This window comes from Excalfactoria chinensis, chromosome 2, assembly GCF_039878825.1.
Source record: "Excalfactoria chinensis isolate bCotChi1 chromosome 2, bCotChi1.hap2, whole genome shotgun sequence".
In the NCBI taxonomy this organism is placed as follows: domain Eukaryota; kingdom Metazoa; phylum Chordata; class Aves; order Galliformes; family Phasianidae; genus Excalfactoria; species Excalfactoria chinensis.
Window position 1 is genome coordinate 113,972,122 of NC_092826.1, and position 22,271 is coordinate 113,994,392.

Genomic DNA, 22,271 nt, shown 5'->3' on the forward strand with positions numbered 1-22,271 from the left:
AGTGAAGGAAAAACCACTCCTGATCAGATGATCAATATGAATTGCTCACTCTCTCATGATAATTTTTCCTATCTTCTGTTAGGGCTTCATTAATTGAGGATCACTGACATTAAAAATTATAAAACCACCCAGGGAAAAATACAGTAAAATAATTGCAGTCCCCAGGAAAATGTTTTGCTTTTCGCTTTGGTATTAAAGTAGTGAGTAGTTAGTGGAGCTAAAGGAGCACTAACGGCTGCACCCTTTTCAGAAAGACTCGTACTGGTTCATGAGTGACCAGTGTAGGGTTGACTTTAGCAAAGTTAATTCACAGATCACTTTTTTATAACACAGACTTCAGCTTATAGTTCAAAAGAATAGCCATTCAAAGACATATTTTGTTTGAACATAGAGGCTGAACATCTTTGAATTTGCCCATATTGCATTCTTTGCTACAGCTCAAAGAGAGACAAAGTATCTGGTGGAATTAACTGTACTGGTCAAACAGGGAAAGAGCTCCAGCTTGAACAGTAACGTCATTACAAATATCAGTCATTTTGAAACAACACATTTGTACACTGCTCCATCCTGAACAAGTCATATGTGCACAGCACATATGATTGCCTTGTTCTTCAAAAAACTGCCAGCTGGCACTTTTGCAAAAACTCTTGCTAACTCTGCTCATCTCCACGTGAAACTGGTAGTTCTTTCAGAACTGCTTATTGTAACCAGTGAGCTACTTCTTTTTAGTTCTCACTAGCAAAAGTTGCTTTCCTGGCTTTAATCTCTCTGTGAAACCATTATAGGTACGTCTGCTGCCACAGCAATCAAACAAAATATTGCACAGTGCCAAGACGTTATGCTATGAATGAATTCTCAGCACATAACTCTCCAAGAACATCTTTCCACCCAGTTAGAAAGGGGTGGGACTTCTTCTCTTATTTCCTTTGGCTGCATCTCCAACAACTCCCTCCCTAATTAAAACAATCCCAGTGCAGATTATTTTGCCTGAACTTACTCAACTGAGAGAAATTATACATACCAAGAGTTTTAAAGCACATTCAGAACAGAAAAGAAATATGATGTAAAATTCAAGGCATGGTGTGGCTTGTGAAAGGGAAAATGAACTAAACACCAGTTTGTTTCCAAATACTCAGCTGTATCAAGAACTCTTTTCTTTTTTCTTTTGATTTTAATCTCACATTACTAATAAGCCCCAAAGTGCTGATGCATTGAGAGGATGCTGCCTTCACAAATGTGAAAGTATTCAAAGTGTCTTCTTTTCCCGAGACATAGGCAGTTAGCATCTTGCTCCTTGCAGAGAATTGTGTGTGTGTTTTGAAATCTTAAATGTCTTTTCTATAATCACATGATGAGAGCAGAATCAGAGCTGAGAAGTGACCACAAGTAACCACATGAGCTTCTTCCTCTTCCCTCCTTTATAAAAAATAACCCACACACATCGCAGCTTGATGTGACAAGTACTGCTATGATGCAAGTATTTCCTAGGCCTCTTTCCTGATCTACAAGTTCTGGTAGAATCATTTTGCTCTTGATGCTTTCCTAGGAATGTAGATAACCAACTGTGTTTATCAGGCTTCAGGTTTCTGAAGTGAAATTCAGATACATGGAAATTTACTTCACCCAGCATGATGAAGTGTCACAAAAACTCTGAACAGAAACCACTAGTATGTTTTAGAGAAGATCCAGAAGCATTGCACAGTGTTGTGGAGGAGTGCTAGGTTAGTAATCACGGCTCAGTGGGGCTGCTTAACGGTGACCACAGCCACTTACAGCTTCTGATAGCATTTCTTTCTGCATGGCTGGAGAAACACCTGTTTATACAAATAATCTTTATCACACTTTTACCAGGAAGTTGCTTAACATGTATCTGAAACTGAGCATGTTCAAGCTGAGCTAACTTCATTTCAAGCCAAATGCTGTTTCTGTCCTGCTCAGTGAGCACAGCACATTCAATTGAATTTTGTTATAAACAAACAAAAAGGAGAACAAGTCCCATGCCCCTCAGAATGACTCCCTTTCCTACAACAAGATGTTTTCCAAAACCCTTTCCAACACACAGCTAAGAGCAAAAACTGTTTTAAAATTCCAGTGAGAGACTGGGGAGTGCTGTGCTAGATACATTACTGTCCTTTCCTTCAGACCACTGGTGTTCAGAGCTGTTCAGCAACTGAGTGCTTAGATCAGACCTTGGCTTTGCATAATGGCAGAAACACAGAAATTGTTGCCTTGGGATGATTCAGCGGTGCACTCCCATCTGTTATCCTATCCCAGTACTAAGTCTTTCGGAGAAAGCAACCCACCACTTCAGAAAGAGCTATTAGAATGCATGAGGTGAAACCAAACCAAACCAGGATATATATTTTTTTTATGTTTGTTAGTACTAACTAGACAAGGCCATGTACCTAATGAAATAAAATGTGATCAGAATATGGAGATTTCTACATACTTCAAGTGTTTGATTGGCAACTAAAAGTTAGGCATGTTGGAAAATGTCTGAAAATTTCAGTTGGTGTTGGTCTTATCTGTATGATCTAAGTCCCCCTGTTAATCAGCATCAAGAAAGCAAGACTCTACTGTCTTAGAATCATAGAATCATAGAATCACAAGGTTGGAAAGGACCTACAAGATCTTCTAGTCCAACCATCCTCCCATTACCGTTTCTACCACAAGCCACTAAACCATATCTCGTAGCTCCTCATCCAGATGCCTCTCGAACACTGCCAGGAACAACGACTCCACCACCTCCCTGGGCAGCCATTCCAGTACCTGACCACTCTCTGAGAGAAAAAGTTTTTTCTTATATCTAGTCTAAACCTCTTCTGGTACAACTTGTGGCCATTTCCTCTGGTCCTGTTTGTTGCCTGGGAGAAGAGGCCAAGCCTCTCCTCATCCCAACCTCCCTTCAGGAAGTTGTCTTTAATGAAACAAAGATCTGACCTTAAATTTTGTACATGTAACAGTCTTCAAAGTCATCTAGAAATGAAGCTAAAACAGAAGTACAGCCCCAGACCCCAAAGTTTTCAGGAAGTTTTGGTTGGAAGACAAGATTTGCAGCTGGGCTTTGATCTGAATGGAACAAACCCAAACCTAGGATGAGATCTCCTGTCAATACCAACGAAAACTGTGTTTGGATTCAGATTCAGTCTTTACAATATGGGGGCAAACTCCTGAAATGGTGTAGAAGAAGGCCAGGGAAGGCTGCCTGTTGTACAGCAGACAGAAATTCCGCCACAGCTGTGTGCTCTGAGTAGCTTCACTGAAGGGGTGCAACAGCGTCAACACGGCAGGGGTAAGCCCACAAGGAAGTCTCTGTGGTAAATTGGTTTTGCAAAAGCTAAAAGCATTATGCATCCTTTGTAGCATGATAGCATAAGGTTATTCTGGGGCTGCTGCAAAACAACCTCAAATTCCTATCTATGGCTGCAAACACAGCTTCTGCAAAATATGTGTAACAGCTTTGAGAGCTAAGTTCACACTGCTTCCTGCTTTTTGCATGTTGGCTTACACATGTTCTCAGCACCTACCAGTTCTCAGTTGTCACCACTTCTTTCACACCTGGGAGCTCACATTGCCTGACTGTGAGCGGCACCAACTGAGTTACAAGTAGTAGGTGGTGATGTTAGTGTGCCCCAGATGATTCACATTTGATAGTGTGGATATATTCTTAGGAATCATCAACATGAACACTGCAAAGAGAATGATGTTTGCATCTAACAGGCCACTTAGGAGAAAATATACTACATTTAGAAAGTACATAGAGGTAGCAATTCTTACTTCTGTCGCAGAAGATATGTCCACAGAGGTGTGAGTTATCCGCCATCTTGTTCCTTTGTGTCAACCACAGAAATGAGATAAAAGTACACCCTTGTTTAATAGTCTGCTCAATGCTACAGGCAAGGGGGCTATTTATTTTTAGTCACAACATTTGCTGATGAGAAAAGAAATTCACTTGTTCTTCGTGTGGCTCTTTTCACCATGTTTTCTGGCTGAGGAATTAGAGCACTTCACTGGGAGTAGTTTACCTCTCAGCCTATGAGAATCATTGGGTTCCCTTTGATTCTTAGGAAGCTTGTATGGCGCCCTGGAGAGAGATGTAGGCTATCAGCAGACATGGTGCAACAGTGACAATTTTTAGCTTGGAGTGGCTTATTCCAGTGCATATGTATATGTATATATATCCTCCAAAGATTTACAGGGAAGAAAAAACTCAAATCCCTCTAGTTGTTGCCTCCAGACATTATCTCCAGTAATGAGTTACTGCTCCTTAAATAATTCAGTGAAGTGAAAGCCTGTGTGTCTATGTAGAACAGACAAAATGGCACCTGGCTCCTTTCATCACCTCAGTGTGCTACCAGCTTTTGGTTGTCAGTGAAGCCCACTAAAGAGATATGAGCTGAGTGGCCAGTAAGAGGAAATCAGGAAGGCAATAGAGAGATTTGCTCTGCTTTCCATCTGTGTCACTCAACATGACTGAAATGGGCACAATTTCTCAAGGCATGTGGAGGGAATTTTGTGACTTTCATGGAGCATTTTGTATGACTGAAGGCTTTTGGAGCCTGTATGGTAACTGATTAAATTGATGACTGTATCTGCATTGGTATGGAAAAGGGAAGGAAAAATACTTGAGCTGTTTGTGTAAATTCATTCTTTGCCAGATTCTTGTGGTTCTCTCCACCACCCAAAAGGATGAATAACATCAAAACTAATCAATAAACAGCAGGTAGGTATCCAAGTCCTCCAAAGTCCATCAGCACTTACTCCATGTTGTTCTCTGAAGAAGAGTAATGACGAAAAGCCTTCTGTTAATGATTATATGGACAGAAATCTTTAACTGCAGTATATTAAAGAAATGCAGTGTTAAAAATACTGCTTACTATTTTAATTACTTTTCCCACCACAGTTAAATAGAAAAGAAATTAAACAGCAATCCTAACTGATAATTGATGTTATAGGTTGTGGTTTTTTTTGCTGCTGCCCAGCATGGCATGCAGTGGGCTGAGCAGGCAAAGCAAGCAGAGACAGCCGGCAAGGAATCACAGAGGCTAGAAATAAAAGCATCAGAGAAGCTAAGAGAGAGGACCTAGAGACTGGAAGGAGCAGGTGAGAGATTACACTGACTGCTGGAGGAAAAGCAAGAGAAAGGAAACTGAAACATTGTGCTACAGCTCTAGGTTATGTCAAATGTATGCAGGTGTTTCCCATTTATTTTCATGGATGATAAGTCTTCACTGAAGTCAGCTCTGGCATCCTGGATCTTAGAGCGTAAAATGACTTAGCTGAGATTTTTTTCTCTCTTGTTCTCCTAGGAAGAGTGTGTCGAGTGACTGAGTGGCATTCATATGGGCTAATGATTTGGCCCATGGAAACAGAGGAAGAGTAATCCCAATTCAGCTGCACCCTGCAAACACCACATTTCTGTATGATAATTGCACTGATAGAAAAAGAGGATCTGTGCCATAGCTTTTTGCAGGACTTTACATAAGAGCTTCTCAGCACATTTGTGAATAGCCAGAAAAACTGTTGAGGGAAGCAGTGGTGCAGAGACCAGCCTGAGCTGCAGTTCTTTACTGTAGCTTTCTTTGTATCCGGGCAGAGAGCTGTAAAGTGTACAGTGCCACTCCTATTTCATATTTTTTTTGCACTTTGACTAAAAGATGCTATATGTGATCCAAAAGTTCTGCCACTTATGCATTAACTGTGTGGTTGTTGTGAAACTACTAGCGTGGATTTTTTTCTGGATGAGATGTTAAAATGAACACGTACATGCAGTCAGACACACTTTTGAAGAAGCAACTTGTTAAGTCTTTATAAGAGTACTACAGTTTGAGGCAGTAATAATTTTAAAAAAACAATGTTAAAAAATGGTCTATTTAAAAAATGGCAGTACATAACTGATGTCTGATGGAAAAGTCAGTGCAGAGAGAATAAAACACATCAAAGAAATAAACAGGAAGAAAAGAAGGAAAAGAATGTTTGAGAATGGGGGAAATAGGGAAAGAAACCAAAGGAATGTACATGTACACACACACACAGGGGAAAAAAAAAAAAAAAAACAAAAAACAACAACAACAACAACAAAACAGGTAACAACAACAAAATAATAAAAAGAAAAATAAGTCAATTGAGATAAGCATGACCATTAAAGGAAAGGCATCAAAAAACTACAAAAACTCCTGAGTTTCTCAAGCAATTTTCATACTTGTTGGACATCAGTCCTTCAGGATAGGAAGACTACAACATCTGCCTGATACAGAGATCAGACTGTGAAAGTCCTGAGTTAGATGTGCTCTTATCTGTATTTTGAAGCTTTTGAAGATACAGCAAATATCACTCACACTTTCATTCCTCATCTGTTTCAATTGCACCTCAGTTTGTACTTGGCAGGAGAATTACCAAACCGCTTTCTCCAACTATAGGTCACCAAAGAAAAGAAAATATTCTTACAGACAGGGCAAAGTAGAGCAAGAAATGATGTGCATCTCTGTATGGAAGGCTAAATCTAAATCAGCACCATTCATTTGTCCCCAACTTGCAGTATATATCTGGTTGTAGACTCTAGAGGCACCCCAGAAATGCCAAATTGACAGAAAATGTGAAATGTTATTTCTCCACAGACAGTAGAGTCAATCATGCTTCTTTTATTAACTGCAAAGCATCTAATTCTCAGTTATGCTAAGGACTATTTGTAAAACTTTAACATTGTAAAAGGGTAATCAAATGGGTGTAAATTACACTAAAGCTTTCTCTAATGGCAGACAGCCTTGAATATCACTGAGGCTGTGGATTAAGATTTTCTCTCAGGTCTTTATAAGAATTCTTTCGCACAAATCCTTAATTCCCTCAGCCTGTGCCCATCCAACAGATAGAATTGCAATCCTTTTCTCAATAGGATGGAGTTGCTATCCCATTGAGAGTTTCAGGTGAGCACTGTGTAATTTGGACTGTTCAGTATTAGCCATCTCTATCCTAGAACTGAAACTACTGAAGGTGGCCTGGCTAGTGTTGCCTGCCCTGTAAAGAGGAAGATCCACCAGCTTTTGGGACTGGTAAGACTGGGAGAGGATGTCACACCCATCTGGAGGACACAGAAGACTGCACAGCCTGAGAACCAGGCTCACAAGCTAGTTTGGTAATGGTCTCTAGTCAGGGAAACAGAAAAACAGCAAAAGTGAATTGAATGAGGAACACTGAATAGCTTTTCACATAACTTGTGCAGATTTCGTGAATGCTTGTGTAAATGTAAGCTCAACGTCAGAATGCAGAGGTCGCAAGATCTTGCTGTCAAGTAAAGATAAGAAAGCAAGACAGATGTCTTATTGTTAAAGATAAGGAAGCAAAACAGATGCTTCATCTCAACACAACACTGGCTGAGGCTGGTTTGTGCTACACCTCCCCCTCCCCCTTAAAGGTTAGAAGTTCACAGAGAGGAAGACGTTGAGCCTTTGCGAGGATGACTACTAGCCTTCATCCAGTGACCACCAAATGGGGCCCAGAGACCCTTCCCACATTTTATGACTCATGCTCAGAAGGGTGGGACAATATGCAACCACTTTCTCAGAAATATAATGAATATGTATACACTATGCCTATGAATATGTAGTCGCTGCTTTCCTCATTGTGTGTGTTCAGTGGAGTGATTCCCCGTGCACCCAGCACTGTAATAAAGGAATACCTGCTTGACATAACCCACTGGCATGTCAAGTTACTCTGCTGGATTTCTCAGCTTCAGAATGATAGCAGCTGAGATACTTGCAAGCCACAGTAAACCCATTAGTTCCAGGGTCAGCTGTGTTGCAACAATATCCAGCTCCCAGGCATGCTGAATCCTCCTGTACTGCATACTTCTGACCTCTGAAGCACAGTAGCCACCTCCTATGACCACAGACCATAAAGTTGCCTTGCAGATAAAAATTGTGGAATTTTCCTGAGACTAACAGCTGTGCTATTGCAAATAAACTTATTTAAAGGTCCTGGTCAAATGAGTCAGTTTAACATCATCAGTATATTGCATTTTTTAATAACACAGGCATGATCGTCTGCCTTCTGGGGAGGGAGGATACTTTCCTTGGTTCTGGGGCTTTGCGGTTGAAGTATTGGGATTCTTTCAGATTAGATTTAGGGATATACTCTTAGATTCACAACTCCCTTTCATTCCAGTGGGAAAAAAGAAACAGAAAGGCCTCTGTGTTACACTACTTAGGTTCTTTGATAGCTTCAGATGTTTTATGAGGCTTGGCATCCAATGTTCAAATTCTTTCTAATGAAGATCCTAAAATAATAAGCTTTGATGAAGATAAATAGTGCAAATTATGTGGTAATGGAGACAAGTTCCACGGGTAACAATATTTTTGAGCGCTTTACATTATCTCCTGAGCATATCTGCAATGATTTTGTTATGCGTACTTTAAAAATGTCTGTTTATCTAGACTTAGTTTTACAAGCTTTAGTACATGTAGAAGTGTTGAGATGAAAAAACATGCTTATGAAAATGTGCAAGGTTTTTCCCCAGCTCAGATACCCCTCCTGAACAGTGCATGACACTGAAGGAAAACAGTACAAAATACATGACATGTCCTTAGCTTTTGGAAAATGGCAATTGAGTTCCTCATGTAAAATACTGCATGGTGAGATTTGTGGTACTTCTGCAATGAAGGAACAATATATATATATGTATATATTTTTTTTTTTCACACTTCTGTACTTCAGCTTTCACTGTTGGAGATATTTATACATACAAAGTAACAACACAGAACAAGCCAATTCAGTGAACCCTAAAAATGGTTGATTTGCATGATAGATATTAGTCAGAAATCCTGTGAACAGTGGTGCCCTGGGAGTCTAGTGCTAATCTGAATAATATTGCAGAACTTTATTTTGCTGAGTGTCATTCACGAGATTTGTACAGAAAGCATTAGGAAGATAAATTTAGATGATAACATTATTCTTGTTTCCTCTGATGTATGCAGGACTCGATAACAAGCTGATTGCCTCCTTCTGACGGATGATTACATACAACAGATGTTTTAATTTGATTATATCTGTGAGATAAGCAGAATGCTGTGCTAAGTCCAAACACTTTTTATTAGTCTTTCAAAACATTCTGCAATGAATGTAACCTTTTGTAAATGTCCTTGCTGGAGGCTGTGTGTGTTCCTGTAACAGTGCAAATTATTAGCAAGAAGTTCAAACCAATGTCTATGCCAAAGAAGAAAACTGCATTTAACAGTAGCAGTAATTTGCTCTCTGATAGCTTAAGTGAAGAGAGCAACATGATGCAAGCAATGATACATGCACAACAGTGTAACACTACTCTGCAGAGCGCTGTGTATTCTTCAGCAAATGGTGCACAAAGTGGGTAGAGTTTATATGAAGAATGCTGAAAGGCCAATACACTATGCCAAGTGCCCTGAATATGAAAATGAGAAGTCAAATGTCAGCTTTGTGAATGGAGTGCTGCAGGGAACACGAGTTCTGGTTTGCAGACAATATAGGGTTACAAAGTTTGACTCTGATATGAACTGAAATGTCAAAATTCCCCTGAAAATAAGACTCTTCCTTCACTGCAGTGAAACTGAAATGTTGTATGTTGCTCTTATATTTTGTTTTTTAAATGTAAAATACAGAGAACAACCCAAAAATGCCAAATTAATTCATTATTTCAAAACAAGAAGAGATCTGTATCATACAAAACACGTCAGCTTTTAAAGAAAAGATTGCCCATTCTCTTTTGAAAGCAAGAGAACAAAATATGAAGATGGCCAAATAGCTTGCTGCCATCATAAGGGTAGAGCAGCTCATCCAGCCTTTGTCCTCAAGCGTTTGGTCCTGGAACTTGACCCAGGTCTAACCCACTACAGTCAAATAAAGGAAAATGCTCCTCTGGATGCTGCGAATGCTATCAGATTGTCTCACTCATCTATTTGAACCTCACTCTGAAGTTAACTTCTAGACAGCTGAAAGTGAGATGTTTTCACTGTAAGCCACATCTCTCAGCTTAATGTCGGCATGAACATAACCTTGTGTTAGTGCAGCTGTATAAGCCTTATTTAGTTCTTAGTGGATCTGGGAAGTAGCATGTTATGGGTTTTTTTAAGCAATGCAAGACTGGACCTAATAAACCAGTAAAAATAATGACTTTGCTGATCAAGTCAGCAGTTTTTGGCTGTGGGCAGAAAGAATGACCTTAGATTAGAAGTGTACAGAGAAACTACGGTTTTTACTAACAATGCAAGTTTCATAAAAGCTTTAAAATGTTCTTTGTATAAGAATAGCGTTGCAGATTGTTTGGAATATTGACAGAAATATGATACTGCAAGATGAGAAATGTTTGGAATAGTAGAGAGAAATTATTTGTATTCAGTACTTTTTACAGGCTGTCATAAAAAGTTGTACCTAAAACTGCAGCATGAAGCACTTGTGTTGTCTTCACTAGAAGGCCCCCGAGGCACAAAACGTACAGCATGTTTGTGCTTCGGGTACCTTTTTTTGAAGGCTAAGAAAGAAAAAAGCACAGTTTTCAGTACCTCAGTATTTTGCCTATATGATTAGAGAACTGAAATTAGTTGGCTCTTCCTCACCCAGTCAGGTGGTGTTAATTATTTACAGCTTCAGTCTGTGTCTCTTTGATGCTGGTTCTTTTGTACCACAGTTGGGCTGAGGTTAAATATTCACAGTTCCAATCTAGTAGTCAGTAATAAATTGCAGGCTGCGAATAGAGAACTGGGAACTATGAATGAGGAAATGGAAAGAAAAGAGCAGTTTAGCTGTGTTTTACATATTTTGGTTGACAAGGAAATCCTGATTAGGTTGCATTTGGGCCCTAATAGGGAAGCTTATACTACCAAAATGCAGGATATAAGCTTTTGTTAATAGGTGCGCCTGAGACAAATCTCTGAATCAAAATGGGACTGACTTGTGTGTGGACTTTAGTGCGAGTTATTCTTTTACTGAGGATAGAATTATAGAATCACAGAATGGTTTGGGTTGGTGGAGACCTTAGAGCCTCCCCAGCTTCAGCCCCCTGCAATGGACAGGGCTGCCACCCACCAGCTCAAGCTGTTCAGAGTCCCATCCAACATGGCCTTGAGCGCTCCAGGGATGGGGCACCACAGCTTTTCTGTGCTGCTGTGCCTTACTGCCCTCTGAGTGAAGAATTTCCACCTAACATCTAAACTAAATCTCTCCTGTTTTAGTTTAAAGCCATCTTGCTTGACCTATCACTGTCTCCCCTTGTAAAAAGTAGGTCTCCCTCCTGTTAATAAGCTCCCTTCAAGTACTGAAAGGCTGCAGTGAGGTCTCTCTCACTCTCTAAGCTAAACAAGCCCAACTCTCCCAGCCTTTCTTCATAAGAGAGGTGTTTCTGCCCTATGATCATCTTCATGGCCCTTCTCTGGATTTATTCCAACAGTTCTATATCTTTCTTGTGCTGGGGGCCCCAGACCTGGACACTACTCCAGATGGGGCCTCACAAGAGCAGATAAGAAGGGCAGGATCACTTCCCTCTCTGTGCTGACCACCCCTCTTTTCACGCAGCTCAGGTTACTTCCAGGCTGACATACCCAGGATATCCAGGTAGGATATATTGCTTCCAACAGAAACTTTCTGGTAACACCCACCATTCTCACGGGCTCCCACCACTTTCAAGGGGTGACTGTAGTCAAGGGAGATGTGTGCCACATCTGCAAATGAAAGAAATGCTCACGTGGAAAAATGAGGCTTCTGAAGTCACTCGTAGAAGATCTCTCACTTCATATGAGGAGGAGCTGAGCTCCCTTGGTTTGCTCAGCCCAGAGCAGAGGAGCTGAGGGGAGGCCTCCATGGCAGCCTGCAACTCCTCACAGGGAGTGGAGGGGCAGAGCCAATCTGTGCTCGACACAAGTCCAATAGTTCTCCAGCCTTTGGTTGGAAGATGGTGACTGCCTCTGAGTGAATCCTGTCTGTATTTAAAGGGGATGAGGACAAGGAAAATGCTCGTGGAGAGGTTTATGAGAATTAGCACAATAAACTTAGTCTGCACTGTGAAAATCTGCATTTAGGGAGTCTTTAAAACCAAATTTACATAAAATCACAATGAGATTTTTATATCTGTTATAGGCCAATTAAATGCATTATACAAACACTTCCAAATTCATACAGAGTTAATTTGGGACATTCAGAGCATGATCACACATACACCCACAGAGGGCTCAGCCTTTTTTTTTTCTTCTGAAATATGCAATTCTGCACCTTTAAACAGTGCTGTAATTGAGACAGAACTGGACCGCCAACAACAGAGCAGGCACTCTCAAATTATCACCATATGCATCAGTTCACTTTTCCATCAATACCACTGAACTTGGAAAGGAAGGAAGGCTCTGGGTATCAAAAGCCAGTATCAAGACAATCGCTGGCTATCCAATGGCTGAATTTCTATTGGCACAAGGCTCAGGCTTTATTCAGCCTAAACATGAGAAGGGTCTGATGCTTCCTTCTTATTCCTAAAAGTGCAAGGTTGACATCACAGGTGTGCTTCCAGCCTGTGAATACCCTGCGCTATTTCTTCCCTTTGGAGAAATCTGTGTCAAAAACTCAGCAGAGATGGAATGAGGAATGGAGATGAATATCACCTGTGTCACACACATCAAATGGTGTGCATCTAGTCCATTTGGGAGCAAAATGCAAATATATATATTTTATATGGTTACTTATATATATGTATATATATAAGAGGCGGGTGACAAGTTGTCACGATCTGCTTCAGTACCTGAAAGCTCAATGCCAGGCAGGTCTATGTGAACATTTCCTGTTATTGCCCTGACTTCAACCACCCCTGCCGCCCCGCTTCACTTCATCTGGGGTTTTCAGGCTTCTGCAGAAGGGAGCGCGGGCTGCAGCACCATCGCCAGGCACGGCAACGGGGATGCAGAGAGGACATCTGGGGAGCCGCCGGCCCCAAGCCGCGGGATTGCCGGGCTCCGGGCTGCCCGAAGGCAGAACGGACTGACGGTGCCCGGGAGCTCGAATCGCGGCCCGGCGGCGTAGGCGGCGTTCGCATACGGTCCCCGTTCGGGAGGCGGGCGCAGAGAGCCCGGCTGCACGTCGGGGCTGGCCCCGCTGGCGGTGGGAGAGCCAGACCTGCGAGGGGCTGGCCTCTGGCAGATGATTGACACCCAACTGGGTGAGGTTTCGTGCTTAAAAAAAAAAAAAAAAAAAAAAAAAAGTAAGAAAAAAAAAAAAAAGAAAGAAAGAAAGAAAGAAAAAGAGCCAGCGCAGAGAACGGGAGGGGGGGGAGGTTAATGTGGAAGGGGGGGAAAAGGAACTACTGTAAGAGTAAGAAAGTCCTGCCCAGCTGTTTGCGGAGTTTAAGATTTCCTGTTTCCCCTGCAGCGCCGAAGTGAAGTTTTCAGTGAGTCACCCGCAGCCCCGAGCAGCGCAGTCCGCGTCCCGCCAGCCCCGCCGCGGCCTCCCGCTGCCCGGCCCGGCCGCCCCGCTCCGGCTCCGCGATGCCTCCGCGCCTGCGGCCGCTGCTCCTGCGCGTATCTCTCTGGGTCCTCGTGGGCTCCTCGAGCCCCGCGCTGCTCAGCGGTAAGTGCCGGGCCGGCCCCGGCGCCGCGCTCCTGCTTGACAGCTGCCGGGGCCGAAGGGCAAGCGCCCACCGCCGGGGAAGGAGGAGGATGAGGAGGAGGAAGGCTCAGTTGCTAAGAACGTTTTGAAGCTGCGGGAGCGGGGAGCGCATTTGTTTGTCGCCCCCCCCGGAAAGTGAAGGAGAGAGAGAGCCTTAGCGACAAAAAACGAAGGGGGAAGGGGGGAGAAAAGTGAGAAAAAAGGGAGAAAAGGGCAGGAAACTCTGTGGGATCCTGTTTTGCGGGAGCTGACTGCTGGCCCGGGGCAGCGTCCGCACCTGGGGCCGGGGATTGGGCCCGGGTGCTGCCCCAGGGGCGGATTTACAGACTGAGAGATGCAGGGATGGAGAGAACTGAGGGTGCTCCGAGCTGAGGCCCCTGCCTGGGCACTGCTGGCAGCTGAGGGGTCGGTGTTAAGTGCCCGGGGTACGATACACGTGAGTCCGTGAGGCAATGCCTGCAGCAGGAGTTGGTTGTGGGTAGCAGGAGTGAGGACAGTAGTCATTTCTGCAGCACTCGATGTTTTAAAAGTGCTTATTAGATCCACTTTTAATGACACTTTGCATCCTTTACTCTGGCATTTCTTTATGAAGTAATCTGTAGTTAGGTTTTTAAGGCTGTGGCTTGCAGGATTCTTCATAGGGTACTGTGGAGTGTTTCAAGTGCTGCTGCAAGAACCAGGTCCCTGTCCTGAAAAGCTCCTTGTCCCACTCCTACCCACGCCAACCCACAGATGTACAGCACTGTCTGTACCTGTAGGGTTAGGCCCTAACTCATTTTGCAGCACAACTGGCAAACCTTAGAAACCACACTTAAATCAGTTTTGAAGTATTATGTGCATTTTGAGGTGTTTTGTGATATCAGATTTCTGATTTCAGCCTTCAAGTGAGGTGTGCAGTCTCTTGAGCTTCTGTTAGCTTTGCTCTGGGCTCTCCAGTTATCTTCTGTGGTCCATTCATGGTCACTAAAACATAATAACGTAAGCTAAGTAGGTCTTGTTTAGTCACTGCCAGTGGCTGTGTACATTATGAATAACTTCATGCTTTGTTAATAATCCTGTCAAAGTCAACAGGTCTTGCATTCCTGCAAAGTTACTCATGTAAGCGTAGGGCAGATGAAACTCGGTGGTGTCCCAGGACTCAGCTGTGTTATTGGTTTAAACTTGAGGTGTGCAGCTTCCTGTTGATTTTGATATGTATTTGTATTTCATTTCTCCTTTATATAAATCATACTTGGCTAAGAATTGCTTTTGTTTAGACACCAGTCCTAAATGTGTTGTGTGTTCCTATTCCTGCTACGCAAAGCTTTAATAGTTCCGCTTTTGTTAGTCTCCTGTCGTTGTGCTTTTTTAACTCACCCACTAGAGACCTTGATTTGCAGTCTATGAAACAGAGTTCACCTGTGATCAGATAATCTGTAGCTCCAAAACTTGTTGCAAATGACATTTTAATAATGCTTGTAGGTTTCTGTTCGTGTAGCCATCTGGTCAGAAAGTACAGGTGCTACTGGGGGCACAGAGTCTGGAGTATTGGTTGTTAATTGGCATCAAAATGAGAAATATAGCTGATAGCTGTTTGAGGGAAACAAAACAGAAGAGCAACTGACTTTGCAATAATCAATAACTCAGTGAGGATGAGGCGGGAGGGATACCAGTCCCAGAAGGGTGCACTTCCCAGGTGTGCCTGTTGACAGCCTGTCTCCTGGTGGTGAGCAGCTTAGTAGAGCCCCAGCTAAAACTTCATCTGAACATTCTTTGTAACAAGATACAAGACAAGGGTGGCACATCCCCATAATGGTTATGGAGAAAATGACAAATTCATGAGCAGATCCAATAGTGTGTGTTTGCTTTGAAAGAGATGTACTGATGTTCTGTGCTAAACAAAAGTGATTGAGGCTTTTCCCAAAGAGTAGAATGTGAATTTGGGTTTGTCTTTTGGGGTTGTTTTGGAATGGTTATGAATGCTACGTTGAGTGTTTAATCAATAAATGACTGCGCAAACCAGCAGTTGGACATATAAGAAAACAGCACCACTGTGTCCAAAAGGATGTGAATCTGTAATTTGTATTTGGGTTATAAAAAGCCAAAATTTGTGTTTTGGAATAACCTGTGTGATAGTTGTTTATTTCTCTGTATCTGGCATAAAGTTTTGCCATTCATCCAGGCACTGACTTGCATCACTGTCTCCTTATCTTGTAAAAGCCACATGGTAGTTTGTTGGTTTAGTAGTAATAAAATAAAAACAAACGTAGAGTTTCAGGTAGTTGCATAAGTGAGTATGAGAACAAACATGGCAGAACGTTTGTAACACAATCAACTTTAAAGTGCATTCCTGTCCCCCACCAAACTCTGGCAAACTTCCAGTTATTTCAGGAGAGAAGTGGAAGAAAGCAGATATTACGGCTTACAATTTCTTCTGAGGTATCTCTGAGTTCTGAGAACAGTGTACCTGAGACTTTGAAAATCACTTCTATTTAATTGCTGTACAGAGCTTTTTAGCTCTTTAGCTCTTTAGCTCATACTTCTGTAGTAGCCAGCTGGTGAATTCCATATGGGAATGGATTCTATCAAAAAATGATGAGCCAGATATTAAGCTGCTGCTGCAAATGAATATAGTTCCATTACCATCAGTAGTGTTGTAGCATATAGGTTTCTTAAATCTGTTTTAAAGGCAATTTGAAAAAAAAAGAATTGGGCAATAGAATAGTTCATTTTCCAATATTTGCAGTTTTTCCTTCTATTTTATAAACACTTATCATTATATGACTTACATTTATCCAAGTAGCATTGCTTCAAAATCAAACACTCCTTTCTGGGATGAATTGTTTCCATTTCAAAGGTTCAGTGTGACATAATGCTGGCTGGTAAAATTGTCATGGGGAGAAATCTGATTGTGACCTTAGGAGCAAAGATAGTGACAGACACGCAAAGGTAAAAATGTTTTTTGTCTTCTTCTTCTTCTTCTCAAAACTAGGCTTCTAGAAAGGAGTTTCTCTTGCAATGGGGGGAGGGAAGAGTAAGCACTCACTGTAGCACCAGTTGCTGGAGTTTCCCATGATTAGACTTCCTCTGCAAGATATTTTTAAGTTTGTATTTTCGCATTCATGCTATAGGGACTTTTTTTCTCACAGTGATGTCTGGGCCGCGCACACTTTGCTAGTGTTCATGGTGAGCCACTGTCACTCCAACCTCAGATCTGTGCCTTGCTTAATGGTGGCAAGAATGAGCAAAAACAGCTTGTTGGGGCCAGCTGGTTACTGACTTGGATTTTGCATAACCAAGCGCATTTGTGTCAGATAGACCAGAAATAGCATCACTGGCACAATGAACTGTTAGAGATCTGTGCGTTCTCCCCACTGGCTGCACGGCTGCAGGTCAGTGCTAATGGTACAGTGGAGGTCAAAGCTCCCACCCACTTTTGTGGCACCAGGGTCCTGGTTCAGCAGAAGGGAGATGCACACATCCCCTCTGCATCTGGTGTGCCCCGAGGCAGTGGGACCTGCACAGCCAAATCTCCTTTGCCGCACAGAAGCTCTTTGACTCACGGGATATTGTTGATAGGCACATCCCGGGGACATAAAATAGCTTGCTTTGTAAGAGTGTTGCAGACTTGGTCAAATGAACAAAGGTATGAACAGCATGGCAGGATACTGTAGCTGAAGCAAATGACATTGACCTGTGTGCCATTGTCAGTTGTGAACTGGTACTATATATTTGCAGGACTGGTTCCTAAATGGCACAACTAAATCTTCAGCGGTAAATTTTTCATATTATTGCTTGATTCTGGCATGAAGTCAGACTGGCAGAACTGCCATTGGTTGAGTACAGTGATTTATATCCTGCTGCATGGAAGGATGCAGATTTTGTTAATATACACGTTTAGGTTAGGAGAGAACAAACCATCAAGTGATGAAAACTTATCCGAATTAATAATTAATACTAGCTCATCTGACCAGGCACTGCTTAATTCTGTTTCTGTTGCTGCCCACATTCCATGATATGCTCTCATCCCTTAACTTCTAGGGATTTAAGCAGCATTTGAATGTGAACATGTATTATGGGGACTGCCCTGCTGTCCATATGGATTCCTTTTGTTCCCATTTGTTTTGTCCATTTGTTTGCCTTGCTGCAAAGTTAAACAACTGTTTCAAATTTTAAGAAGCAATTATCATGAACAGCAGCAGGAGAAGTAGAAATTGCTGATTTGTCAATGTTTGTGCATTTTTGAAATACAGTTGGTCATTGTTGTGGGTTGTTTTTTTTTTCCCCTCTTTCTCTGAATGCTATTGTAACTGCTACAGCTGAACTACCTGTCCTTTTTCTTGTATGGGTTTTAAAGCCTTTTCACCTCTGGAAAGATCATCTGGGGAAGGAGTACTTTTCCTTTGCTCAAACAACTGGTATTTAGCAAGGGCTTCCTGCTGGCATTCATCCCTGAGTTAATCTGGTTAGAATTAGAGCTGGTTGAGAGCTTTTGACACTGTTTTTCATGGGAAAACGCTGATTTGTCAAAACTGAAACAATTTGTGGAAATGTACCAGTTTCCACTAAACTTGCATCAGGAAACTTTTTTTTTCCTCCTAGTCCAAGGCAGAGTTTCTGATATGGAAAAGACAGAAAGAGAAATCATCGTTACTCAGTAATTAAAATAATTACTACTTGAAGATGGAATAAAAGTAGGATCAAGTGCTTGCTCTGGCTCAAAGCAAACGTCTGAATCTGGAGCTCCCCCTGGCAATCCTGATAGTCTGATTCCAGTTCCCCACTCACCCAGAGTAGTATTTTAGCAGAAATTCCACTTAAATTAATAGATTTTGATAATTGGATAAAGAAGTCTTCTTCCTCACATCCATCATCTTAGAGCCAAGCAGATACATCACAACAGTGACGCTCTTTAGATTCATGTTTTGATTTTGAAAAGGTGATTTGGAGCCAGAGGTACCAGAACACCATCTTTCATGTCCTACAAACGTTCTTTTTGTACCCAAGCGCTTTGGCCCCAAATCCGCAAATGACTGCAGAAGTTGACCTTCTCCTTAAGGAGATTTTTGAGTTTTTAAGGGAAACAAAAGAAAGATTTCTGAAGTAGCTTTAGCTTGAAGCTCAGCCAGTGATTTGAAAGTCACACCACCTTCTTTCTGTCTTTTCCTAGTCACCAGTAATACAACCTTTGAAAGATAGCTTCTGCCCCCTGTGCATTTGATCAGTTCTTTCAAAATATTCCATTGGTACACCTGTGGGCTTAATTTAATTCAGCATTTAAACTTGGTTATGAACCTGGGCTATGCCAAGACATTATAAAATCCATCTTGTGTTCCCAAGGTTGTAGCGGTTCTGTCAGAGTGTAAAGACTTCCTCCTGTTAGGAAAGCAAGTGAATTTGAACAGTGCGTACTCAGAGAGCTGTGGGAAGGCTTCACAGTGTTACTCCTCAGAGCAGCATTTTCTAAGTAAAGACCCAAGTGTGGTTCTTACGTGCCTAGGGCACTTTAATGGCCCTCTTTTAAAAACTAGCATTGTGCAAGTGGAGCACATGCAGGACCAGACTGGCAGCTGGCATAAATCAGCTTTACCCTGTTGAAGGCAAGGAACCTGCCCTGATTTATACCAGCTGAGAATCTGGCCATGGAATAAATAATAGGCAACTGTATGTTATGAGGCTGTAATTCCCTTGAGGGGGCTTTTGTGATATCAATCATACTGGAGCCAGAGTGATCTGGTTCTTTTTCTTGGAGCAAAAGAGTAATTTGAGTGCGGCGCTGTGACATCCTCAGAACTTTAGGAAGGAGAGATTGCAGGCAGTCAAGGGAAAGAAAGTGTTTCCAGTCTTCTTACAATTAATCATTAAGGATTTTTGTCCTGGAATAATGATGGTAGGAGAGTTTGGGGGGATGAAGATTAATTGACTGAGGATAGGTGTTCCTAAAGAAGAGAAATGTTCAAGGGGGGTGATTTTTTTCATCAAGACCAGACCTTTAATTTGAAAGCAGTCGAGTACATTTCCCAAACTGTGTGAAAACCGAAGCCTCATTTTATTGCGGATCACTTGTAATTAGTAAGGAAGCAAAGTGGAAATAAGGATTAAAGGGCAAACTCCTCAGAATGTAGGTGTGTGTTTTAATTGTAAGTCCTCATCCCAAAGAGCCGTGAATAAGCTGGTACTCATTTAATTGGCAGAAAGAAAAAGAGGTTCAGTCAGTTTTTCCAGGAGCTAACCTGAAGTTCTCCCAAGTCGAGGTATTTTAGCCATGAGATGTATGTGAATCGCTTCCCTTTTGGTTTTAATGCTGCTCAAGATTCTGCAGCACAGAATGAAAGTAAGCACATCATATACATCACCTGTTGGCACGGATGGGTTGTGCCTGGGGCTTTTGAATGCTAATGCGGTAATTTTGTAGATTTCATCTCACTAACTAATATAAGAACATTTTTAATGTTGCTGTACAAGAGAATGAACTTTGAAACAGACCACATATGATTACTAATGGGTTATGACTTCTGGTTATTTTCAGGGAAGGAAGCAGAAAGCCATCCAGAGTTCTTGTGTGTTTTGAGATGCTGATCTGTTCTGATCCTCGAGGTCCAACCAGCAGCTCAGATACTAAACTCACTAAATAAGGCTGCGGAATGGGAGCGGGCGATAGTACTTGAACACTTGAAGAAAACTCTTAGTGGTCAAATGGAGCCAAACATTCTTAACTTTTTTCTTTTGTAACTGCTGCCCCGCTTTTAGTATTGCCTGCCTGTCCTAACTAACTTCCATCTGCTTTTCTGGGAGCTCAGGACTTAACATGTCTTGTGCACTTCCAGAGCATGCCAGAAGAATAGTGTCTGAAAACTTCTGTTTGTTAAAATGCATGTTTTGGGAAAATACGATAGATGTAATTACATTTTTCCCTTTTAGCAGTCTTTTTTTCTCCTGCTCTGTTGTATCTTAAAAAATTCTATCAGTAGACATTCAGGATCCATGAAGCAATTTTCAGGCTGCTGCTAAAGAGAGGACTGTAGCTACATGTCTGTTTATTTCATTTCAAGTCAGTGTAAAGCTGCTAATTAATCTAGTGTAGCACTTCTGTTATTCTGAGCACAAGGTTGCATAGACTGCATTTTACTCACATTTTATCCTAAAATAGGCTGCATTGTAAGAATACATGTGATTAAGAATTATCTTTTTCACTGGATAAGTGATAAAATCATATAGGAGAGTTCAGCAACTGACCAGCACTGAGCTACTCCCAGAGTCCATGTGGTAGTTGGTCTTCTGCTCTCAGAACACTCTTCTTTTTCTGCATCTGACTCTAACAGGACCAGGCAGTGACTCCATTCTCCAGGTAGTGTGTACCATTCTCCCTGACAGATTCATAGAAGGAGTACAGGAATAAAGAAATAAATCTATGTGTTCCTCACTAATGAGAAGAAATTAATGAGGTTTTGAACAGTACAAATCTGTCCAGCTATGATCAGGGGCCCACAGAGATCTCAAGAGAAGAGCTGTTTATGTGCAGGTGGTTGTTTGTCCTCCATTTCTGTTAGCTGGTTCTGCCTGCAGGCATGCAACAATTATCCTTCTCATCTATCTCCAGCATACAAGGGGATCTGTGATGCTGCAGTGACTGTGTTGTGGAAGCTGGCCAGCTGCCCTGCTGTGTACCTTCCATCTCTCCACCATTCCCATTAATGATTTTTTCACTGTTGCATTGCTGCCTGTTCCTACGGTGGTTAGAGCTATTGCCTGGAGAGTGGAAGGCCCATAGTCCTGCCACACTCAGCCTGGGTGTATCTAAACTCCATTGGTGAGTTCTGTGGGGAGGAATGATCCTTGCTAGCTAAGGCTGGGCAGGGCTGTAGAGGTAGCACTCTGCAGGGAAAGGGCTGACGTGTATGCGGGTGGTCCCCCATAGCATGTCAGAGGAGAAGAAAGCTTGTTCCCTGATGGATTCATTCGCTATTCCAGCTCCTGCAGGGTGACTGAGATTCTCCCCAGGGAGTTCACAGCACAACAAAGAGAGACTTTACATAATCTTTTTCTTTCTTTCTTTCTTCTTTTTTTTTTTTTTTTTTTTTTTTTTTTTTAAGATTGGAAACAACAATTTCTCTTCTTCATGAAAAGATCACAGAGGACCATGTAATAGTTATGACTTTGTAAGCCCCTTTATTGCAGCTTTCAAAAAGTAACTAGGTCCCCATATACATAATTCTGGGCTATTGAATATCCCCTTTCTCTCAGTCTGTTCTTCCATTTCCTCACCCAGATTTACCACAAAGGAATGCCTGAAGTCAAAAATCTGGGAAGCCAATCTTTTTATTGCATTTATAGTATTCTCATCTGCTACATAGAATGCCAGGCCATCAGGCTTGCAAAGCTGGTGTAGCCCAAGTTTGCATGTAAGCAGCAATACCACATGGTCTGGTCGTAACTAAAGCCGTATCTGTTCTCTGCTTGCTTGTGGATGATTGAAACAGGAAGACACAGAAGAAAAGATGGGTAACAATTATGGAAATGAGAACACAACCAAAAAAGTGTTTTTCATCGTTTTTGTTTTTTTTTTTTTTTTCTTTTTTACATTCAGCTCCTTTTTGTACATTCTTTACCTCTCGCATCTTATAGTTTTGCCTTGAAGTTTCTGCCTGGCTGAGGGCTTTGCTGTTCCAGCTTTTCCCTAAGGCCAT

The 22,271-nt window shown here is 41.9% G+C and overlaps 1 protein-coding gene across 1 annotated transcript in view; it reads left to right on the plus strand.

Moving 5' to 3' along the window:
- The first annotated feature begins 13,351 nt into the window (after positions 1 to 13,351).
- TGFBR2 (transforming growth factor beta receptor 2) overlaps positions 13,352 to 22,271 on the plus strand; it is a 60,692-nt gene continuing 51,772 nt past the window's right edge. Inside the window, exon 1 of the mRNA XM_072330220.1 lies at positions 13,352 to 13,566. Coding sequence (XP_072186321.1) covers positions 13,485 to 13,566 — 82 coding nt within the window. The 5' untranslated portion in view covers positions 13,352 to 13,484. The remainder of the gene's footprint in view (positions 13,567 to 22,271) is intronic.